Genomic DNA, 17,469 nt, shown 5'->3' on the forward strand with positions numbered 1-17,469 from the left:
TTAGTACTATTTATTTATTTATTTTTAATATCAATTATTTTAGAATATGAGATTTAAGATATAATTTTATTGAAACAAGTATTGAATACCTTGCTATTTTCTTAATGTGGTTAAGTTTTAGAAGGCTTTTCTAGCTTTCTTTATAAAAAGCAACATGATCGCGTGCAATACAGGAAAACAGGGTGAAAACTGAGTTTTTTCGTTGATTCCTCATCTGGAATCGGAATTCAGAGCTTTAAGAGTTGTTTTGGGGGTTTTGGCTCGCTCTAGACGCGATGGTGATGTCAAAACATCAAGATTCAGAGCATAGACTTTTCTGCAACAATTGCATCATATTACAAGATACCTCTTGACTCTTAAAACTCTATATTTCCATTGATATTTGTACTTTCTTTGTAATTATATGTAAGATATGAATGCAAATATCCATGTAAACTATAATATATAATTAAGGATGGCAAACCATGGCTTTTGCCATGGAGGAGGTTGGGCTCGATCTTATGTTTTTCTCTTGTCTTTCTCAATCAATTGAGTTATTCAAATCCTCTTATGTATTATAATGTTGTTTGTATTTAATAGTTGAGATGTTTGATTTGTTAGATTTTTTCCACTAAGTGCTATTATATGTGTCATAAAGTTGTTTATGATTGAGATTTTGATTTGCTAGATTTGCCACGTGTTCTACTTCGTACCACCATGTCATTGAGAGACTCCTCTATCTTTCTACCCTTCTTATGGTGTGCTCCTTGGTTGATCGTTTGATCTTGCCCGATCTTCGGAGGCTCGTTGGAGCCACAATGTCTTCCTAAGTGTGCTCACATGGATTGGAGACTGATTTAGTGTGAAGACAATCCACCAATAGATGAGGCATGTGCATCGTTGACAACATTGGCATGATTCCACATATATTCATCCACAAGATCATACCATTGGCAAAAGATCTTGCAATAATTGTTTGATATGGCATTGTGGGCCTTATCATTTTTATATGACTCATAGATGCGTCCCCAACATTTTCTGCATGCCTCACCATCTTTGTCGAACTCCGAAAATAGCAATGCCAGCTGTGTGGCTACCTTGGACCATATATCCACTCCTTGCTTCAGTGGCTTTGAGAACTCTGCACTCATGAATCCTTAGATATGAATGAGTTGTATTATCCATGCATCCTTCCACAAACCAAACACTTTTTTAATGGTTGTTGAATGATCTTGTGTCTCGGGTGTGTCATCTAGATTCTTTCCTTTTCCGCGCCCTCTTTGGTTTAGGAGGTTTTGGTGCATCAGACTTCGATGAAGTTCATCATGGACGCTGCTTGTCGGCATCTTCGGAATGTGGCACCATTGGTACTTGGGTCTGAACCATGTCAACCTCATCACATGTGTCCTCGATTGTATCACAGGAACTTATTGCTTGCGGATCTTGTTGTGGTGGTTGAGGACTATGTGGAATTGGACAAAGAATTACATTATTGTGTATTGTTGTGGGTCCCTCTATACCTAACTATCTTGGTCGATGGAATAGTGTGAATTGAGGAGAACGAGGATTGATCAAAGGAGGGCGGTTTGGAAACACATTTCTAGGATATATAGCTAGCCACACTATTGCTTAGAATGTAGCATGGAACACCCACACTTTGGCTCGAAAAGTACATAAATTCATTACTGCATATTGCATCCTAGCTCATTTGAGACACGAATTGTTGAAACTCCTCCATGGGAGTGCTCTCTCGGGAATTCATTGAGCTCTACCTTGCGCATGAAAATTGATCCATTATTTACAATATGTGGATGGACAAACATGTTTATTATTCTTTACATAATTGATCCATTATTGTTCTTTATGTAACTTTATGAGACAATCTGTATACAAGATCATTCTATGTACAACTTTACGAGACACAAATTCACATTCTATGTATAACTTTATTGTTCTTTACATGGCTTTACAAAACAATTTGTGCATGCATAATTGCTGAATGCATAACTTTATGAGACAATATCAATATATGCTTAATAAGTATACACATAACTTTTCGAGACAATCTATATACATAATCATTGTATAATTAGGGCCGCTACACACCCAAACGCAGCTGCCCAAGTCCACTAACACGGGCCAATAAGAAGGGGTCAATACGAAAAAAGGCCTTAGTGTATACATATTGAAATGAGCTTATCAATGAGCCAAGATATCCTATTCATCAATTTGGATGTAAGGTTTTACTTTGGTATAGTCAAACAATTGTATCTAACTACAAAACTATGAACTATAAAGTTAAAGTAGCTTTTATGGAAACTAACTATAATATGTCAAAACTTGTCAAACAACTAGAATCTACATAGGTTTTTACAAAAAGATAATTTACTTTGTAAATAGCTAATTTGAGCTTGGCTATACCATGATGCCACCAATCTAATCCAAATGTATACTTTTGCATATGGTTTTTAAGTTTAAACTTATTGGAACAACTATTAACGTACAAGGGATTAACCAAGTTTCATCTATTGCTTACGTACACATGCCAATCCATATACAAGATCGTTCTATGCATAACTTTATGAGACATAGGTTCTTGAAACAACTATCACCTTACAAGGGATTAACCAAGTTTCATCTATTGCTTATGCGCACATGCCAATCCGTATACAAGATCATTCTATGCATAACTTCATGAGACACAGATTCTTGAAATAACTATTACCTTACAAGGGATTAACCAAGTTTCATCTATTGCTTATGCACACATGTCAATCCGTATACAAGATTATTCTATGCATAACTTTACGAGACATAGATTATTGAAACAACTATTACCTTACAAGGGATTAACCAAGTTTTGTCTATTACTTATGTACACATGCCTAAAGATTTCTTAGGAAAGAGAATATGCCTATTTAGTTCTAACCAATGGGCTGCAAAATGTGAAGAAGTTTTAGCTCCTTTACAAAAATAATGTTTAGATAAACATAGGGGGTGTTTCATAACAGATCTACCATTGTTAGTTCACAACCTTATAAAGCTCCTTGTTTTCAAGACCAAATAGAAAAAAAAAAGATTTAAACCCAAATTCAGGAATTCCTTTTCACCACATGGTGTGACATCACACTTATTTAACTGTCTAAAGACACACATCCGTGCATCATGATGCATAGGATAGGCCCTTATCTAAATTCAAGGCAAGCAATGGAGGAAAGAATCTAAAATTAGGGCATTTGGTTCACGGGTGTGTATCTCTTGTCTCATAAAAAAAGTTAAGATGTGCCTTAGATGCTTAGCAAACAAATAAGAGTGCGGTAAAGAAAAACAACTTCAGCGTATACCCTTTTCTCACATTTTCCCATGCAATAGTTTTGAAGGTACATTACATGAAACAATCACAGAAGAGAGAAGTTTCCATTGACAAACATAAGTGCTTTTATATGTCAAATACTTCTTAGTCTACAAGTTGACAGTAATATATTTCTCTATGTATTTTTGTTCTTCTGAGTATCGCTTCTTTCTTTTTGTTGCTAAATTTCAAAAACCCATATTTAAAGATCACAGGCTTAGTTTGACAAGCAATCATTGGCATTGTAGTTTATAGGATCCATAAACTGTTCTATAACTCGTGCTTTATGTACCTTCCATGCAAAAGCAACTACCAGAGCAATGGAGGAAAGAATCTTGGAAGTTGGACACAAATGACAAGCTCCTTTTTCAAGGCCCCTGACTTTGCCTTGACAAAAAACTGAAATGATACTGTTGTGTGTGCTTTTGGAAGAAGAAGATTGACATGATAGTAATAAGCTGGTTTATGGTATGGGGATTTGGGTACCAAAAAAATTTAAGAATACCTGTGACATGGATGCTCAGAGGGATTCGGACCATTGATGCACGATGTATGAGAGAGAGAGAGAGAGAGAGAGAGAGAGAGAGAGAGAGAGAGAGAGAGAGAGAGAGAGAGAGAGAGAGAGAGAGAGAGAGAGAGAGAGAGAGAGAGAGAGAGAGAGAGAGAGAGAGAGAGAGAGAGAGAGAGCATACCTGTGATAGATGAGTGAGATCATAGCAGTACCTCCATTCATTCGAGACCACAGCTACCCTAACCCTGCAACCAGAAGCCATGCATTAGCATGCAACTCTAAAACAAGGCATGGATGGATTGCATAGGCAATGGGAAAGACTTCTCACTTGATCACAATTCGTATATAGGTATGGCGACCCCAGAAACATTTATATAGCAACATAGTGGCAGAGATGACCAATGGCTCACGCAATGGAAAAGAGAGGGACCTGACCCCGGGCCTTACTGTGATTGGCGAACACGATGGAGGAGCCCACACCCCAGCCTACGGACAGAATTGGACAGGGGAGCTCCCTCGCTCTGTGGAACGCCGAAATAGGGTGGGGGGAGCATTCAATACCCCCTGTTGTTGTAGCTACTGGGCACCCCCAGTGTGTAAGAGGGGAATGCCCTTTTTTGCCTTTGGCGCCTTCCTATTGGCCCCAACACCTTCACTTGGGCGGTTGCGTTCGGGTGTGTAACGACTCTTAGATTAGGCCTTTTTGACCTCGACCATTCGGTATGAGTTTTAAACTTCTAGTAAAGTTCTTTTGTATTTGTTTTCATTGCACCATGGTGGGACCTTAACTTCTAAGGTGTGAAGGATATCGTTGTGCTATTTTTTTGCACTGCCACTAAGACTAGCTACACACCAAGTAATGGATAGCCAACCCCCATCTAGAGTGTGGGCATGCACTTTTTGAAACTGGGTACGAACATGGGCGTCATACGTTTACATACCAAATAGACATAGTTTATAAAAAAATAAAAAAAACTTATAATTTTTTTGATTGGTTGCAAATGCAAAAAGTGTATCCTTGTCCACCACTTTACAAAGTGGATAGGCAAGACTCCTGGTCCAAAAGTGAACAGAGAGTTCACCTATTTAGCAGGTAAACAACAAGTTATGTCCTCTCCTATGTGTAAAGGACTGCGGACGCCCAACTTTTAAAAAGTCCCTTATTTAGTGTGTAACCAGCCTAAAGCTGCGGGGGAAGGGGCTCAGAGTGTAGGCTTAAAGTGTCAAAAGTTGGGCACGTAGAGGTAGAGGTAGGTAGGTAGAGAGAGAGAGAGAGAGAGAGAGAGAGATGAAACACCTGCTTCGTCGTGTCCGCCATAGAACCTGCAACAGCAGCAGCAGCGAAGGATCCCCCTCCTGTTTGATCTACCGAGCGGGCTTCTGCTCGCCATCACTACCGCCCCCGCCACCACCGCCGCCGAAGAGCGTCCAAACCGTCTTCACGTCGGTGGTTGCGCAGCGCCAGCCGCAGGATCCCTCCCTCGGTCATCTCTCTCAGCTCCGGAGAAGCCTCATCTCGGCCAAAGATGCCCAGCACGTGGACCTCATCCTCTCTCACAACGCCTCCTTCCTCCTTTCTCCCTCCTTCCAACGGCTCACCCGCCTCATGGACATCCTACGAACTTCTAGAAGGCCCAACCTTGCTTTCCAGGTGATTCTCAAATCCGGTTTCTGTCATTTGTTTTTCATTGTCCGAGATAAAACACACACCCCGGACTTCCATAAGGGTGGTGCCCCCTTTCAAATATTGACCAAGAGAGCAGGGAATAACCATACTGGCATGAGAGTGTGGGCAATAATCATACTGGCATTCTGCTTTCTGCACAATTAGAATAGCTTGCAAACTGAAAGTCATTTACATGAAGATTATGTGCTTAAGTATCGACGTACCTTTATATGGAGTAATGTTAAGAGGTCATAATACATGAAGACAGTGATTGGCATATGGAAAAAGCTTCTACTGGCTAACAGTTTGTGTGTAACATGTGTAAGCCTCACCTACATCCATCTCATATGCCAATGTGTGTGTGTGTGTGTAAACATAGATACCAATTTATACAGGTATACAAGTACTTACATACATACAAGTACTTACAACATTAATACATATGCAGATGAAAGAATATATGTGCATGCTGTTAGCAATGTACATATCATGGCTATATGCTGTTTTAATGCATTGCATTTTTGAGAGTGGCACATTTTATCAGCTGGCTGACCTGTGTTTTGGCGTTCTCAAATGCTGGCCAACCTGATCTTTATTTTTCATTGTCACTGCCTATTTATAGGCCACCTCTTCTCCATCTCACATTCATTCATACATGCACAGTGTCTCCTACTAGGGAGAGGGAGATTGGGAGCACTTTGCTGGCCACCTACAGCCCATGCCTTTGTACACACTCTTGTGCTTTGGTATATGGATTCCATTTCCTGAGTTCTTTACCTTTGAGTTCATGTGTTCTTGTTCTTTTCTTTAATTCTTTGAGCATACAACAGCTCTATCTCCTTCCTTGCTTCTGTTAGCTTCACATTATTCTAACTTGGTATCAGAGCGCAAGCGTCTTGGTTCCAGTGTTGTACTCTGTTTTTGACTGCTGTTTCAGGTCTGATTGCTCTCCTGACTGCTCCACACTTTGTTTTTTGCTGCTGTACCTATCTGGCTGGCCTGGCACCTCATCTGATAACTGGGCGACAGTTTACATTGTTGGGCAGCCTATTTTCTTTCTGTTTTTGGTGCTGTCTCCTGTGTCTACACTGTTATACATTGTGCTTTGATCTGCACAGCCACTGTATTCCATTAGTTGCTGACGTTTTCATCTTCTGCATAGGCATTTTCACTTGTTTTTAGTAGGCGCTTGCCTTTGTTTCATTCTTTTCTACGTTTTTCTAATCTTGTCAGAAGTGGGTGCAGCAATGGAATCGTGAGAATCTGCTGTAACAAACTACACAACACAAAAGAGAAGAGAGAAGAACACTGCAAAGAGAATTTAGAAGAATGCTGTCAAGGAGAGGGATTGGGAGAGAGAAAGAAGAGAGAGAAGACTGCAGAGAAGAAGAAGAAGAGCAGAAGAGAGAGAAAGACAAGTATGAGGAGAGAGAAAGACTATAAATGGAGAGAGAAAGAAAGGAAGAGAGAGAGAGAGAAGACATGAAAGCTTGGAGAGCAAGGTGAAGGAGAAAGAAGACTTGTATTAATTATCTGATAATGAAAAATTAAGTCTCTCTCACCTTATATACCAGCCAATGTAGCTAGTATTTCCCCGTTATTAAGTCCCCCTCTCTTACATCCCATCCCCACCCGAAGCTTTTTGCCCTAAAAAACAATTTGGGTACGTGTGGTAATTGGGAGGGGCTGATCAGAGTACTACTCTGCTGCATTATTACAAGGGTATACCGATGAATGAAGAGGTATTATTGTGTATGATAGGTCATGGGGTATGTATGATACATGGGCCTTATTGGGGAGTTATAAACATGAGTTTTGACCCAAATATCTAGAGTAAATGCGGGCTGCAAACAGTGGACAGCAAGCTGTTTACTACAGGACCCTACTGTAGTGAATCTGTCATAACTTTCTGTGGGAGGCTTCGAACGGGGTGTGTTATACATCAAAACGGAGCTCTCGAGAAGTACTTTTAGCCCATGTATGGTGTGCATTACTGTCCGTAGTACAGAATAAAATCTGCTTTAAAACAGAGTGCTGTCTGCAGTCAGTTTAGGAGAAAACAGGGCCATAGTTAGCTAGATTTCAGCCAAATCTGCTTCTAAAAGGTATGGGAACTCTTCCAAAATTGAAACTGGCCTCCAAGAAGCTTTCTCGAGTAGTAAACTTTGCCACTTAATCAAGTATTCCATGATCGAGCGAGAGCAAAGACTCTTTTCTCTTTGTCCTATGACTTTTTCGGGAATGATGCCTTTTTCATCTATCGGTGGGAGTTCCTCAACATAGTCCACTGCTGAGCTAATGAAGGGCTTCAACTAACTCACATGGAAGACATTATGGATCTTCGTAGATGGGGGTAATGCTAATCGATATGCCAAGTCTCCCACTCTCTTGATAATCCGGTATGGTCCATAGAACCTGTCAACTTATTGCTGGACCCATCTTTAAGAGAGGCATTTCTAGACTTAGGCACTTTCAAGAGCACCAAATCCCCTTCTTGGAACTCCACATCCCGTCTTTTGTCATCAGCATAAAGCTTCATTTGATCTTGAGCTCTCTTCAAGTTAGCTTTACACTGCTGAAGTAAGGTCTGCATTCTATCCAATTCTTCCTTACTTTGTGGATTTATTTTATCATTGAAGATAACCACAGGAAGGGGCACCTTGTAGCCATACAAGGCCTCAAAAGGTAAAACTCCAATGCTAGCATATGCAGAGTTATTATAGGCAAACTCAGCCAAATGCAACCGTGAGTCCCAAGCATGTTGCACATCATGACAGAAATGCCTTAAGTAAGTTTCCAGCCATTTGTTAATCCTTTCTGTCTGACCATCTGTTTGTGGGTGGTAAGCAGTGGAAGGGGCTAACTGAGTGTCCATAGAGCTGAAAACTGCCTGTCAAAAGCTACTCATAAACTTAGCATCTTGGTCATGCACAATGACCTGTGGTAAGCCATGTAATTTGAAAACATATTCCATGAATTGGTTGGCTACTTGAGAAGCATTATACTAAGTCTTTGTGGGAATGAAATGGGTTGCCTTTGTGAGTGACAGATGACTCAGAAGAAGACTATGAAGCCAGAAGAAACAGTCGGGATGGGTGAGCACGAGTGATTCCTTTCACCTCCCAGCCTTGCCTAGTATATTGCTGGCCAGACCATCGTGATCCGATTGCCAGTCGTCAAACCTTGGTGAGTCCTATTATTCTTGGACTCTCTTCAGTTCTAGGCTCTCCTTAACCCCGTTCGGGCGCCCAAGAGCCCGGACGGTCATCCTCGTGTGTGTTCCCCTTGATTTACCTTAATGTCACATTAAATGTCACTTTAATGTCACATTCAATGTTTGTGACCTTAATGTCACATTAAATATCACTTTAATGTCACATTAATGTCGCATTTCCTTCCCCTTAAGAATCGGTTTCGTTTTCGAAAACGATACTTGGAAGATCTAAGTGTAAATCGGGAAACCTTTTTTTTAAAGTACTTACTCGCTCCCATGTTGAGCTTTCTTCTGAACAATCTTTCCACTTAACCAAACATTCTTGATAAATAGTATTCCTTGTTCGTATATTACGAACATTTAATATTTTTTCTTGTTCATGTGGATTAGATTGGTCATTGAACAGCTCCTCAATATTATCATTTAAGATTAGATTATCCAAATCACCCAGCTTTTGCCTTAATTTACTTACATGAAAAACTGGATGTATTTTACTACCAGCAGGTAGTTGGAGCTTGTAAGCCAATTCTCCCACCTTTTTAAGTATTATGAAAGGACCACAATACCTTGGTGAAAGCTTTGGACATTGTTCCTTTTTTTCATAGTTTTAGTTTGTTCAGGCACCTTAATATAGACCAATTCTCCTTCTTCAAAGGAGATGTTGTTAGAGATCAGCGCCTGTACGGGTATGGGACTGCACAGTCCAGTCGGACTGTGCAGTCGGACTGCCACGTGGCAATCGGACTGCCTGCAGCCCAGTCGACTGCATTTAATGCAGCCGACCTGCCCTGTTTGTGCCCTGTTTTTCTGGCTATAAATAGCCGAGGATTTCCACAGTCTCCCACACTTCTCTGCTCGCAGATTACAGACCGGTGGCACGCGCAGATTCCGTCTCTGTTCGCAGATTTCAGACAGGAGACAGTGCAGACTGTAGCGGACTTCGAGGTGAATAGCAGGTTGCATCGTCGAGGTGGAGACACGCAGTCCAGCGCACTGCGCCTGTGTATATTTCTACATATCTTTGTATTCAGCACACTTTATACAGCAGATCTTCATCTTCCACTGTCTCTTTCTCTCTCTTCTCTCTCTGCGTTCTCTCTCTCTCAGTCCTACGCTTCCGCACCGCTGCACTCTGACATGGTATCAGAGCAGTGTTGAAGGGCTGACTGAGCGCAGAACCAACTTGAAGAGGAGTTTCTATCGCGACACAAATTTGCGTTTTCAGTGTTTGAGGGCAGACAGGAGGGCTGCGCCTCGGAATGAGGCTGAAGCGAGCGTGGGCGTGCAAGAAAGGAGTCCAGGTGGTGGATTTGCTGCTGTTTACTGCTGTTTGACGCGGAGGAAGTTTGAGTTTTCAGCCTACAAGTGCAGGTTTTGCTTTTTCATCGCCTCCGGCGGGTGAAGAAGTTTCAGGACGTGGAAGAGCCTTAGCAGGCTGAGTTTTCACAGTGAGAGGGGGTTGCTTTTGCGTTTGTGAAGGCATTACAGGTGAAGATGTCTAGAGAGATTGACATTCTTGAACGGAAAAACCGCAGTGTGATTGAGATGGCGCGCACCATGATGGAGCACGGACAGACCCCTCTGGTTTTGTGGGCCGAGGCTGTGGCTACTGCAGTCCACATCCTTAATCGATCCCCCACTTCGGCCGTTGATGGGATGACTCCTTTTGAGGCTTACTTTGGGACTAAGCCTGATGTTTCTTACTTTAGGGTCTTTGGGTGTGATGCCAATGTTCACATTCCCAAGGCTCACCGTGATAAATTTGAAGCAGCTTCCTGAAGACAGGTATTTGTTGGCTATAGCTCCCAGTCCAAGGCTATCGATTGTATGATCCCGTCAAGCGGGACGTGTACACTAGTCAAGATGTGCGGTTTGTGGAGGTTCCGGCGATATCAACGCGAGAGGAGCATCCCGTTCTTGGAGATCCAGGGGAGAGTTGGGCTCCTGCTACAGTTCCACTGGAGCCTGTGCCTTTTGATTATGATTCTGGTTCTGACACAGAGTCTACTGTTCCACCGGCCCCCCCTGAGGAGTTACCACCGGTGGATATTCCAGAGTCTTCAGCTGATGGAGAGAGACGAGGGGAGGTTCGGCCTCCTCCTCGCTGGGCCCGTGACACACTCCGTGATTCAGGGATCGAGGGGGTTCTTGAGGAGTGGGGACCGCAGGATGGTCCGCGGCGGTCACGGCGGCTCCAGGCACATTCTACGGAGCTTGTTTGCTCTAACTATTGTTTGATGACCCGTGTTATGCAGGATCGAGAGCCCACCTCTGTGAAGGAGGCTTTACAGTCCGCACCATGGAAGAAAGCTATGGAAGCCGAGTTGGAAGCTATTGAGAGGAATGACACTTGGTCACTCGTGTCCCGCCCCCCGAATAAGAAGGTGATTGGCGTCAAGTGGGTCTTCAAGACCAAATACCTTAGCGATGGTTCTTTGGATAAGCACAAGGCTCGCCTTGTTGCTAAAGGTTTTGCACAGCGCCCAGGGATTGATTGTCCTGATACTTTTGCCCCCACTGCTCGTATGGCGACCATTAGAGCTGTTCTTGCCTTGGCTGGCCATAGGAGATGGCCTGTTTACCAGTTGGATATGAAGTCGGCCTTCCTCAATGGTGATTTGAAGGAGAAGATCTATGTTGAGCAGCCTCCTGGCTTTGGATCCTCAGATGGGAAAGTCTACAGGTTGAAGAAGGCCTTGTATGGCCTCAAGCAGGCTCCTCGTGCATGGAACGAGAAGATTGATTCGTTCCTCCAGTCTCAGTTGGGATATCGGCGTTCTAAGGCCGATCCGCAGCTTTATGTTCACACTTCCGAGGATGGTTGTGTGCTTTTTGTGTTGTATGTTGATGATTTGATCGTCACAGGTGATCATGCACAGCAGGTCCAAGAGACGAAGTCAGCTTTATATCGGACGTTCGAGATGACGGACTTGGGTCTACTCCATTTCTTTTTATACCATGAGATTTATCAGTCTCAAAGGGGGATCTTCATCTCTCAACAGAGATATGTACAGGAGCTCTTGGTGTCTTTTGCGATGGAGGATTGTCGGACCCTTTCTACTCCTATGGATCCGAACTGGAAGGCCACTTCCCATTCAGCTTCTCCTATGGCGGATGCTTCCCGCTATCGTCATTTGATTGGATCCTTGATTTGGCTTCTCAACACTCGGGTTGATCTTTGTTTTGCTGTTGGGCTCTTGGCAGGGTTCATGAGTGAACCTAAGACAGTGCATTGGCAGGCTGCTCAGAGGATACTTCGGTATTTGAGGGGGACGTTTGATTTAGGGATTCATTATCCCGCAGGGACAGATGGTTCAGATCTTGTACTTGCAGGTTGGAGTGACTCGGATTGGGCCGGTGATGTGGACCACAGGCCGTCTACTACAGGTTATTGTTTTACCTTGGATGCAGGTGTTATCTCATGGAGTAGCAAGAAGCAGCCCACGGTAGCCCTTTCATCTACTGAGGCGGAGTATCGGGCCGCGTCTTCCACCACATGTGAGGCTGTGTGGCTTCGGAGATTATTGGAGGAGCTTGGGTGCCCCCAGACTCGTCCTACTTTGCTGCAATGTGACAATGAGAGTTGCATTGCCTCGGCACGGAACCCTGTTTTTCATGCCCGGACGAAGCACATAGAGATCCAGTACCACTTCATCAGAGAAAAGCTTCTGGATGAGACCATCACTGTGGAGTACTGCAAGACGGAGGATAATCTTGCAGATTTGTTTACGAAGGCACTTCCCCAGGCTCTACTTCGAAGACATTCCAGATCCCTCAGGCTTCTGCCCCGCCCAGGCTCTGAGAGGGGGTGTTAGAGATCAGCGCCTGTACGGGTATGGTACTGCACAGTCCAGTCGGACTGTGCAGTCAGACTGCAGCCCAGTCGGCTGCATTAAATGCAGCCGACCTGCCCTGTTTTTCTGGCTATAAATAGCCGAGGATTTCCACAGTCTCCCACACTTCTCTGCTTGCAGATTACAGACCGGTGGCACGTGCAGATTCTGTCTCTGTTCGCAGATTTCAGACAGGAGACAGTGCAGACTGCAGCGGACTTCGAGGTGAACAGCAGGTTGCATCGTCGAGGTGGAGACACGCAGTCCAGCGCACTACGCCCGTGTATATTTCTGCATATCTTTGTATTCAACACACTTTATACAGCAGATCTTCATCTTCCACTCTCTTTCTCTCTCTTCTCTCTCTGCGTTCTCTCTCTTAGTCCTACGCTTCCGCACCGCTGCACTCTGACAGATGTCTCTTCGGTGAGGATCTGCATATGCTCTAGCTTGATTTTGAGCCTTTTTAATATTTTCTTGAGCAAATTTTAACATATTATTCATATCCTCCAAAAAGTCTTTAGCTGCCTGAACCTTTTCCTTATGCAATTCTACTACAAAAGGAGCTCTGGGCTGAAACCCATACATTAACATAAATGGACTATATCCAGTGGAAGAGTGCTTGGCACTATTATATGCAAACTCTGCTATCGGTAGATACTCTTCCCAATCAGTTTGTCTTTTACTTACATATGCCCTAAGCATATCTTTAAGAATTTGGTTAACCCTTTCAGTTTGCCCATCTGTTTGCGGATGATCCGCCGTACTCATGCTAAGTTTAGTATCCAATTTTCTAAATACCGCACGCCAAAATTGGCTATCAAATTTTCTGTCCCGATCAGAAACTATATTTGCCGGAAGGCCATACAATCGGTATATGTTCTCTACGAACAATCTAGCCAATTCTGGTGTTTTAACATCAATTGAAGTTGGAATGAACCTAGCCATTTTGGTTAACCTATCCACAATCATCCACACAGAGTCGTACCCCCTCTGTGTTCTGGGTAAAGCAACAATAAAGTCCATGGAGATACTCTCCCATTTTCCCGAAGGAATGCCTAGTGGATGGAGAAGTCCTCCCATTTTTAATCTTTCAGCTTTATTAACCTGGCATTTATTACATTTGACCACATAGTCAAGGACGTCCTTATTCATTCCAGGCCAATAGAACTGCCTTTTAATAAGACTATAAGTCTTATTAACTCCTGGATGTCCCACACTAGGGGTATCATGACACTCAGAGTATCTGGCGCCTTATTTATGTATCTTTTGGGACACATATTCTACCTTTGTAGAGTAAATAACCATTATCAATGGTAAAATTCTTCCACTTGAATCCGGTTAGAGCAACCCCTAATGCTCCATTTCCTTGTTGAACATCCTCAGATATTCCTTCCTCAGTAGAAGCACTTCCATTTGGATCCCCATTTTTTATTGCTTCCCATATGTTGGAATATGCCGGATCAACCTGGCATTTCCCTTTTAAAGATTCAAGCAAGTTGGAAGTGAACTGAGTAAAACTCAATTCATTAATGATGGGCATTCTACTGAGTGCATCAGCTACTATATTATACTTTCCTTTTCTATATCTTATCTCATAGTCGAACTCTTGAAGGAGTTCGGCCCATCTGGCTTTACGCCCGTGTAAATCCGGTTGATCATTAAGCCACTTAATGCTTTCATGATCCGATAAAATCAAAAGTTTGGCACCGTACAGATAGTACCTCCATTTCTTCATTGCTATACTCTTGCATACAGCTCCCTCTCATAAACAGAATAATTCTGTTTTGCACGATCTAATTTCTTGCTTTCAAAAGCAACTAGTCGACCTTCTTGTAATAAGACCGCGCCTATCGCCTTATCACTGGCATCAGCTTCAACCACAAACGGTTTATTGGGATCCACAATTAATAATACTGGAGTTGTAGCAATAGCTACCTTAAGTTTTTGAAAACTTTCATTTTGGTCTGTTCCCCAATTAAAACTTTTTCCTTTTCCTTTAAGTTGGTCTGTCATTGGAACAACTATTTTGGCATAATCTCGAATGAATCTACGATAAAATCCAGATAAACCTAGGAAGATCTGCAGCTCTTCCAGGTTCCTTGGAGGTGGCCATTCAATAATTGCCCTTACTTTTTCTGGATCCATGTTGATTCCCTCTTTCGAGATAATATGCCCCAAATATTTGACCTCTTGTGCAAAGAATTCACATTTAGTTTTCTTCGCATAAAGGGAATGTGTTCTTAACAGTTGGAATACTAATTGTAAGTGTTCCAAATGTTCTTCTCTTGATTTACTAAAGATCAAGATATCATCCAAGAAGACTACTACAAAATGTCCTAGATAGGGCCGTAAAACACTATTCATCAGCTTCATAAAGGTAGCTGGTGCATTAGTGAGGCCAAAAGGCATCACCAAAAAATCATAATGCCCATATCTAGTACGAAATGTTGTCTTGGGAACATCTTGTGCCTTAATTCTTACTTGGTGATAACCTGATCTTAAATCTATCTTTGTGAAGAATTTTGCTCCTTGTAATTGATCAAAAAGATCTTCCATTTTGGGCATAGGAAATTTATTCTTCACCGTTATTTTATTAAGTGCTCTATAGTCAACACAAAGTCGCATAGAACCATCTTTTTTCTTTACCAATAAAATTGGTGAAGCCCAAGGTGAATTACTAGGTTGTATAAACCCTTTATCAAGGTAATTCTTAATTTGTCTTTCAACTTCTTGATGCTGTGTTTCACTTAACCTATACGGTGGTTTAGAAATAGGGTGTGTATCCTTATTTATGTCAATTGGGTGATTTATATCACCCCTATCTGGTGGAAGGCCACTTGGTAAATCAGAAGGAAACACATCTTTAAAATAATCTAACAAACTACTTAATTCATTATTAACATTCAACTCACAAACATAAGAAAATTGTTGCTTTATATTACAAAAAGTAAAAGTGTTCTGTACAGGAAGAGACCATAACATATATACCTCACAAACTTCCTTCTTTATAAGCTTCTGAACTTCAGTAGAACACAGCAAAGGATTATCAGCTACTTCATGTTCACCTTGAATGACAAAAGTCTTACCATCCCTTTCAAATTCCAGTGTATTATGGTGATAACTACGTTTTAAGGATGGTTCCAATCCCCATAGCCACTCCCTCCCTAGAGCAATATCAGCTCTTTCCATGTTCATAATTTGGAAATCAAGTTTATCTTTATATTCTTGAATCTCAATTTTCAAATTGGATACCATTGTATCCCATATTTTATTGTCTTGGCCTTGCATCATACGAACAACATATTGATGCCCACTCTTTTGTTGGGGAAGTTTCAATTTTTTGACAAGTGCATAATTTATAAAATTATGTGTGGCAGAGTCATCAATCATGACTCTAACCCTCTTTCCAGCTATCAATTCATGTACTCTAAGTAAATCATGTGGCCCAAAAGTAGGCTGCCACATAGAAGTTGACATACAACACTTGTGTTGTACATCCATGTGCAAGACCTCCAAAGATTTGTACTTTTCATGCCCCTTTAATTCTAAGGTCTGCACTACATGGATTTGTTTTTCTTTTCCCTTGCCCTTGTCCTTATCCTTTCCTTTGTCTTCCCCCTTTTTCTTTTGAGGGCAATTCCAAGCAGCATGGTTAGGGGATAGGCAATTGAAACACAACTTTTCTTTTTTGGCCTTATCAAAGTCATTAGGACTTAACTTTGGCCTCACATATAGTTTCTTTTCAAAAGGTTGTTTTTTACCCTTAATGAATGACATTTTCCTTTTAAATTTGCCCACAAATTTTGAGGTTTTCAATTCCTTAGACTTGGGCTCCGTATCAGTGAGACTAGTGAGTGTACCTGGACGCACATTATTTTCATTGATTAATGCAAATTTAATTGCCTCTTCCAGCGTCTTAGGTGAACTCCTTTTTACTTCCTTTTTACAGGCTTTATCTAGTCCCCTAATGAATTCTCTTGTTTTTTGAAATTCATCTATTCCTTCCAATTTGAGGATTATCTCACGATATTCCTCCAGATATGTCAGCAGGGGTCTTCCCTTTTGTTTGACATAATCCCAATCTTCCCAATTTCTTTCCATTTTATTTTCAGGAAGGAATTCTTTCAAAAATACGGATTCAAATTGAGCCCAAGTTTCAGGTATTTAATTTGCCTCCTTTAAAGTTCGCCACCACTTATATGCTTTGGGCCCCAAAGTTAAACTAGCCTCCAATGCTTGGAGATGTGGTGGGGTATTTTTAAGTTTATGTAAATCTTCCCATTTTTGGAGGAAATTAAAGATTGTATCTTTATTGCTATCTTTTTCCTCCCCGTGAAACTAAGGTGGTTTCATATCCTTTAGAACTGGATTATCCCTCAATTTATGGTGGGATTCCTTAGGATCTCGCATAGTCACATCTAAATCTTTCGATGAAGATGGGACATCCGAGGTTTCTATCTTATTTTTATCTCTTTCTAACAATAAAGTTATTTGAGATTTTATTTCAGTGAGTGTTTGGGTTAAAAATTCCATTTGAACCCCCTGAGCTTGCACACGAGCAGTAAGATCATCAAATTGCTCTCGTGTAGCAAAAAATTCTTCCCACTGTTCTTCTTGCATTTCTGGTTCATGGGGATCTACCATAGGGTGGTCCCTAGAACTAGAACCTTCCATTACTCTCTCTTTCCCTTTTTCTGCCATTAATACACTGGAATTGGAAAGCAAAGATAAGAAATTTGCATACAAAGTAAAGTACTTCCCTGGTTTTAATGGCACGGCAGTTGCTGCTGGGTTTATTAGTAAGCCCGAAGAGTGAGGAATAATCCTTATCTTCCCGGACTAGACCAGTCACGTTGAAAATGAAGTTCTTCAGCAGAAAACGGGACGATCACTTGGACCACAAATATGTCT

The 17,469-nt window shown here is 41.8% G+C and overlaps 1 protein-coding gene across 2 annotated transcripts in view; it reads left to right on the top strand.

Moving 5' to 3' along the window:
• Window positions 1-5,046: 5,046 nt before the first annotated feature.
• LOC148029055 (pentatricopeptide repeat-containing protein At2g48000-like) overlaps window positions 5,047-17,469 on the top strand; it is a 54,452-nt gene continuing 42,029 nt past the window's right edge. For both annotated transcript variants that reach the window (XM_087687808.1, XM_087687807.1), the window contains exon 1: window positions 5,047-5,493. Coding sequence is in view for 1 of the 2 variants with exons in the window: in XM_087687807.1 (XP_087543933.1) it covers window positions 5,131-5,493 (363 nt within the window). In the remaining variant the exon portion in view is untranslated. The remainder of the gene's footprint in view (window positions 5,494-17,469) is intronic.

This window comes from Lygodium microphyllum, chromosome 11, assembly GCF_053477565.2.
Source record: "Lygodium microphyllum isolate KBCC chromosome 11, Lygodium_microphyllum_v1.1.10, whole genome shotgun sequence".
Lineage (NCBI taxonomy): Eukaryota > Viridiplantae > Streptophyta > Polypodiopsida > Schizaeales > Lygodiaceae > Lygodium > Lygodium microphyllum.